Raw genomic sequence first — 7,500 nt, 5'->3', positions numbered from 1 at the left:
TGGCCACCACTCGCTGTCAAAAGCAGCCCTGATTCTACAACTGTCTACAACTCTGCTGGAGAAACCACTCTCCCATACTCTGTCCCGCTCTTCCAGGAGACATTCCCTCATTTGGTAAAGGTTTAAAGGTTTCTTGGGTGCTTTGAGCCCAAACAACTTGGGGCTGTGTTTTTATATATGACACTAAACTCTCTTAATCCGAAAGCACGTCTGCATGAAAGCACAAGCTAATCACTGTTTATGAAATTGATCTTTTTCTGTTGGCAGCAATTGTGTGTAAGCTCTGTGCCTGTGTGTCTGTGTTTGTGTGTGTGTGTGTGTGTGTGTGTGTGTGTGTGTGTGTGTGTGTGCGCGTGTGTGTGTGTGTACGCGTGCGCACGCGCGTTTGCGTATGCATTTGTGCATGTGTGTGCGTGCGTGCGCGCGTGTGTGTACGCACGAGCGTGTGTGTGTGTGTGTGTGTGTGTGAGTGTGCATGCATGTGTGTGTGCGTGTATGTGTGTTGAAGCAAAGGGTGATGGTTTATGATGACGACGAAGACAGTGATGATGATGATGGTGGAGGTGATGATGATGATGATGATGATGATGATGATGTTGATGTTGTGCTCCTACAGTGCCAGCAGAAGATCATAGGAGATCCAGACCAGCTGATGAGTGTGGCTCTGAAGTGTATATACAGCTGTGAGAGAGACGACCAGCTTAGCATCAGTTATGACATACTGGAGTGCCTTCCCCAGAGAGGATACGGGTACGCACACACACACACACACACACACACACACACACACACACACCCCTCAGCAGGCCATCCACTGATTAACTCAGAATTATCACCGCATGCATCTTCCCTTCTCTTCAAAGAGAAAAAGCCTTTAAATCTATTGATACGCTTCATTATAGGAAACATCCCTCTCTCACACACACACACACACACATGCACGCACGCACACACCCACCTCTCTCCCTCTCTCTGTTTCCCGCTCTCTCTTTTTTTTTCTCTCTCTCTCTCAATCTCTGCCGCTGTTGATTAGATTTTCATTCTTTCGGGGAGAAGGAGGGAATAAAAGAAGGATGTATTTGAAGAGAGAGAAAAGTCAGGGAGACACTTAAATAAGCAGAGATCAGAAAGGCACAAGAAAAACAAGTAAAGATGTGTGTGTGTGTGTGTGTGTGTGTGAGAGAGAGAGAGAGAGAGAGAGAGAGAGGGATATAGAGTGTTTGTGCGTGTAAGAGAGGCAGATTCTAACTAACTCTCTCTGGTGGTTAGTGCAGAGCCAGTTTTTGCTCAGTAAGTAAGTGGGTGAGTTTCTCTGTGCTCAGGGCTGATCCGCTGTGGGAAACTCTGGCGGCTCCTCTGACCCTTGTTCTGTTATACCATTTCTCTACCCCACCCAACACTCTTCACTTTCTTCTCTTCTGCAGTCTTTTTTTTTTCCAGTTGTCCTTTAAACAGGACCCCATGCATTAACTTCCTCTACACATTAGTGTCAGTATATTTTATTATTCGTTGTCTAAAAACACTTGAAAAGTTATATTCTTCAACTTTTATCACTTCTGTAATGGCCCTGTAAAGTACTGTTGGGCTTTTCCCTAAGACATAGTTTGACCTTTTTTTTGTGTCTCAGAGTAGACCGGAGAACTCTCTCTCTCTCTCTCTCTCTCTCTCTCTCTCTCTCTCCCTCTCTCCCTCTCTTCTCTATCTCTCTCCATCTCTCCCCCCTGCATAATCTACATGCAGGTGTCTCTGCCTCATTTAACCTCACTTGTAGCCTGGGGCTCTGTGCCAGTGGGTAATATATGGCTTTAAACATTACCTGGTGGCATTTCTAATGGAAGTGCTGTTTTACCACTGTGAGGCTATGTTTATGTGTGTTACAGCACTTTGGATACAGAACTATATATATACTCTTTCTCTCTCTCTCTCTCTCTCTCTAGATAGATAGATAGATGGAGATGTAGATATATAGATATAGACATAGATCTAAAATGAAATGTTGATTTTTGTGTGTAACATTGGATTTTTAGTTCTTTGAGTCATTTTTCTGATTGGGTTTTGGTTTTATAAGCTTGATAACACATGATTTACTGAATTACTGTTTTTTCTTTAATGTTTTTGTTTTGTTTTGTTTTTTGCTTTTTTTAAATGACAGTAATGATAACACTTACAGTAACAGTAGCAAATACAGCAACATTAACAAATACAGTTAGTGAGATTAGCAGCCCCACTGTGAGTTACAGTAACAGAGACAGTTACAACAGAACAGAAACAGATACAGTGGCAGTAAAAGTGATAGAAACAGTTACAACAGAACAGAAACCGTAACAGTACGTTGGTTTTATAACTCAGGTTAAAATGCTAAAAGTTAGTGAGGGTATGGTGTGATCTGACTGGATGGAAAATGACGGAGCTGAACAGGACAGAACAAGGCAGTGTGAGGCAGGAAAGGACATTGTAGGATAAATCCACACAGGACATTGGGTTACATGGCAATATCTCATTATTCTTTGCCATAATTGTTTAATGTGTTATAGCGAATGTTTGTTTTGACCTTAGTTGTTAAGAGATACTGAATTAAAGGACACATCACCGAAATTGCCCCCTGGTGGCCAGAACCGTATTGCATTTTACCATTGCAACAGCGTCTCACCATTCAAGGTGTGCAGCTGAGCAAAATATATATGACTATGTACACATATACACAAAACTGTTTTTAAAGACAGAGGAGGCAGTCATTGAAAAAAAAAAAAAAAGTTTGGTTATGCATTGTTTTTATTTCTCTCTTTTACACACAGGCGAGAGACAGAGGCAACTAGAGCTCTGCATGACCAAGTAGACACACTAGAAAAACACCTCAGGTAAGGAAAACACACACACACACACACACACACACAAAAGACTGAAAAGGAACGAGGGAGGGAAAATAAACAAAAAACCCTCTTTGTTCTCCTTTAAATTCAGAATCTGGGAGCGAAAAAAAAAAACCCTACACTTGCTCCCTCTGTTAAAAAATAAATGAGGTTTATGAACATAATACGATGAACATCATTTTTCTGTGTACTCCATTCTGTAGCTTCTCACGCCAGACCCAGAGTGTTCTCAGAAAGATGTTCCTTTAAAGTCTTTTCAAGTCCTCAAATGAAATCACAACCCTAGCAATTAGCATAATCCTTGAGGGATGCTTTGGTAGCAGTGGTGTAATGAATACATGAGGCTCTTCGTTAGAGACGGAGTGTGTCAGTCTTAATCTGCTCTGGAAGAACAGTCTGCAAATGCTTGTTTGGAAACACACACACATGCACACACACACGCGCACACACGCACACACACACCACATCTTTCACATGGCTCAGAAATGCAGCTGAGGAAAAAGAAAAGACTTATCTCTACGACCCATCTCTTATCTCTTCCCCTCTCTCTCTCTCTCTCTCTCTCTCTCTCTCTCTCTCTCTCTCTCTCTCTCTCTCTCTTCCCCTCTCTCTCTCTCTTTCTTTCTCTCTCTTTCCCTCTCTCTCTCTGTCTCTCTCTCTCTCTCTTCCCCTCTCTCTCTCTCTCTCTCTCTCTCTCTCTCTCTCTTCCCCTCTCTCTCTCTCTTTCTTTCTCTCTCTTTCCCTCTCTCTCTCTCTCTCTCTCTCTCTTCCCCTCTCTCTCTCTCTCTCTCTCTCTCTCTCTCTCTTCCCCTCTCTCTCTCTCTCTCTCCCCCCCCTCTCTCTCTCTCTCTCTCTGTCTCTGTCTCTCTCTCTCTCTCTTCCCCTCTCTCTCTCTCTCTCCCTCCCTATTTTTCTGCCTTTGTCTTTGTGACCGCGTCTTTCCCCCTGCATCTGTCTCTCTCTCTTTGTCTTCCTTTTTATGCGTCTCCTCTGTACCATCTTTTCCTCCCTACCCTCCTGCCCTCTCTCTCTCTGCCTTTATTTATCTCGCATTTCTCCCACATCTCTCTCTCTCTCTCTCTCTATCCCTTTCTCTTTTCTCTCTGCCTCCGTCTGTTCCATTTCCATGTTAAACAGGTAGTGGGCTGTGTAAAGCGTAGCTTTGGGAGTCAAATAAAAATCACTTTTATTCACATAGAAACTGTAAAATAAATAAATAAATAAATAAATAAAAATGCCGTCTCCAGAAGGAGACAGCGTTATTAAAGCACTCATTACCGTATGTACCTAAGCGTCAGGCAAATTTAGGAGAGCGAGAGAAAAAATTATCAGCTTAATTTTTTTTTTTTCTTTTTTTACACTTTTAACTTTTAAGAAGTGTCATCAGAGCCGTGTGCTAGGCACTCAAACCGCCGTGAAAGTGAACCTTTAAAAGTGATGTGTGTGGTGTGTGTAAGGGCGAGAGAGAGGAGGCTGAAAAACTCCCGAAAGAGGCGAAATTCTGATTTCATGCCAAACTCCAAATCCTGTCGCTAAGTAATATGTAATATTTATCCTGGCTGTTGGAGATTTGTGTCCATGTCAGTGACTTCAGTACTGAGCGATGGTCTGAGGTGTGTGTTAGCATAGTGTGTTAGCTGGCCCTGCAAATGCTGTGAGGCATTTGTATTACATGTTTGCATGTACACTTTAATCATGACCTGAAACTGTACACATGTCCGTCAGCTTACATAAGATTGCAACACAGAATGAGAAGTGTCCTTCCCTTTTTCTGACTGTCTCTCTCTGTCTCTGTTTTTCTCTCTCTCTCTGTCTCTCTCTCTCTGTCTGTGTGTCAGTGTGGCGGAGGTGTTGGAGAAGTATGGTCTTCAGAAGCCCATCTCGTTTGTGAAGAACAGTCAGAGCAGCAAAGAGGAGGCTCATCAGCTGATTGTCAAACTGACCAGACACATGGGACGCAAGTACGTCTCACGCACACACATGCGCACACACACACACACACACACACACACACACACACACACACACACAGAGCTGTGCTGTAATACAAACACACACACACGCACACACACACACAGAGCTGTGCTGAAATACAAACACACACACACGCACACACACACACACACACACAGCTGTGCTGTAATACAAACACACACACACACATACACGCAGCTGTGCTGTAATACAAACTCACACACACACACACAGCTGTGCTGTAATACAAACACACACACACACACACACACACACACACTCCACCCAGTTCACAATGTTCATGTTTGTCAGAAATCCTCCGGCCAGTGAGACAATGTGGAGAGGTTTACTGCAGGACCTGCTGGAAATGCAACAGAATGTCTACACCTGTCTGGAGCCAGAAACCTGCCGGCAGGTACGGCACACATGCGTGCGCACACACACACACACACACACACACACACACACACCTGTGTTACAGCTGTCACTTTAATGGTAACAGTGATGCTGATACTTTGTCTCAGGCTGCAGAGGTTACACAGGGCATGAATAGACAGAGAGGACAGAGAATAAATGACCTTCTGTCAACACGTACATGTGAGAGATTTTAAATAAAACACGTGTCTTACCCATGAAATAACAACAGAATAACGCTGTAATTACACCTCGAAGGAAAAGTTTTCCTTTCCAATTTTTCACCTTTTCATCTTCCTGTCTCGTTCTCGGGAAAACAACTCTGCTGTGTGGGGACTTGACGTGTTTCCAGTGGCTGCGCTAGCCGAGTTCCAGCATGCTAATATTATGCCAGTTTCAGACATGCACTGCAGCCCTGAACTTATCCAGACATTACCCAGAGGGGCTGTATCTGAGAACGCAAATGTGCGAATCAGCTGGACCGGACATGAAACGGACTTTTCCCTGCCAGCTTCCTAGCACAAAGTCCATGTCATGTCCGACTGGGTCCATGTGCGAATAGAGCAGGGCATTGTCCAGAGAATTCACAGCGAGTGAGTGGACGTGCTGATGCCGTTTCTGTCGGGCGACTGGTGCGAAACCGTAAGAATACAGTGGAATCTTAATGCACGGGATGTAGCTGCTTCGTACTCTTTTCTCCCTGCCTGTGTATGGCTTTCCACTCTTTCGTTGATGTTGCGCATATGTCCAAACACATGTAGTGTTGAGATCAACGTGAAAACACTCATCGTTACGGATGAGTCGGTAGCCTCGTTCGCCATCTTCATTGTGCTGCAAACAAAACGCCGTGATTTCGGCAGCCTGCTTTTTGCGTCGCGTCCTGCACGCTCTACCCAGGCGCCACCCCTCACCCAAACCAAACGGAGCGCTTCCAGCAGGTGAGAACGCGTCTGGCACGGACAACCTCCCGTCGTGTGAGGGGGCAACTCCGGACGATGTCCAGACCTGATTCTCCGGACATTGTCTGGAGTTCATATGAGAAGACGGCTTTAGTGTTTATAGTCAGTTCAAAAGCCTTTCGTCTAATGACACCTCGAACGAAGGAATGTTGCATTTTGCTCCCGTTAGTTCTCATTTTAGCGTCTGGGTCGAGTTTAATGACGTGTGATTAGACGTTTGTTTTTCTAGAGTCGAGGTTGTGTTTTGCGCGAAGCCTCGTCGCATTCCTGACTGCCGGAAAGTCCGTTTTTCAGCCGTCTTTTCCTTTGCTGCCAAATACCTCTCATTCCTTTTCTTTATTTGCCCGTTCAGTTAGTTCGAATCATCTCTCGACATCGCACTGAGAAACTCAGAAACACGTAGGCCCATTCCACTGGTATGCAGTAAGTGTTTTCTACCCCCTCATCGTCTGCATTGTCCAGGCTAAACATCAGCCTGCTGTGATTCAGGCGTGTTCTCTAACGAGGCGCACTTATTGATCCCTTTAGTATCTCAAAAGAAGTCAGCGTTGCAGAGGACAAATGTAGTCCACGACGAAATCTACATGCCGCTGAACCTTTCACTGCCAAAAAAAAAAAAAAAATCGACGCTCAACTCTCTTTCTTTCACTCCCCCTCAATCCGCAGAACAATACGGATAAATAAATAAATAAAATAAATAAATAAATATTCAGTGTTATTCATTGTTGTTCTCATTGTTATTCTCTGCCATCCCAGCAATTTTCCCCCTGTTTTTATTTTTGTTGACCGTAGATTGTTACCGTAGATTGAACCCAAAAAAAAAATCAATTTTTAAAAAGGAGTAAAGACTTCGCGTTATCTTGGTTATGAATTTTTAATTGTTCCTTTGTTGTTCAGTAAGACTGAAAGTGTTGTCGATTTGAAAATGGTAAAAAGATTCTGTTTTCTTGAACAGACCAGACTTTGAAGTCCCTAACTGCAGTTATTTCTGAACTGGAGTGTGTCAGTGAAGCTGGTTTAGTGATGAATGTTCTGCATTAGCTGATAGTAGGTGCAGCAAGTATGGTGACCTATAACAGAGACTAACCAACTCATTCTCAGATGATATTTCAACAATTAATCCACTTCAAAATGAAGTCAAACCACACACACACACACACACACACACCACACACACTCTCTCTCTCTCTCTCTCATTCTCTGTGCTCTTTCAGTTTAATTAGCTTGTTGTGGAGGGTAGACGGGGGTTGGTTGATTGGAGGAGCGCGGCTGACTCTTGAGCC

General features: G+C 43.9%; 1 protein-coding gene across 1 annotated transcript in view; it reads left to right on the top strand.

Moving 5' to 3' along the window:
- nbas (NBAS subunit of NRZ tethering complex) overlaps positions 1 to 7,500 on the top strand; it is a 135,691-nt gene that overhangs the window by 40,391 nt on the left and 87,800 nt on the right. Inside the window, exons 26-29 of the mRNA XM_030771291.1 lie at positions 617 to 750; positions 2,796 to 2,858; positions 4,709 to 4,831; positions 5,157 to 5,259. Coding sequence (XP_030627151.1) covers positions 617 to 750; positions 2,796 to 2,858; positions 4,709 to 4,831; positions 5,157 to 5,259 — 423 coding nt within the window. The remainder of the gene's footprint in view (positions 1 to 616; positions 751 to 2,795; positions 2,859 to 4,708; positions 4,832 to 5,156; positions 5,260 to 7,500) is intronic.

The sequence above is a fragment of the Chanos chanos genome, chromosome 4, assembly GCF_902362185.1.
Source record: "Chanos chanos chromosome 4, fChaCha1.1, whole genome shotgun sequence".
In the NCBI taxonomy this organism is placed as follows: domain Eukaryota; kingdom Metazoa; phylum Chordata; class Actinopteri; order Gonorynchiformes; family Chanidae; genus Chanos; species Chanos chanos.
This window is presented reverse-complemented; position numbering and strand designations above follow the sequence as displayed.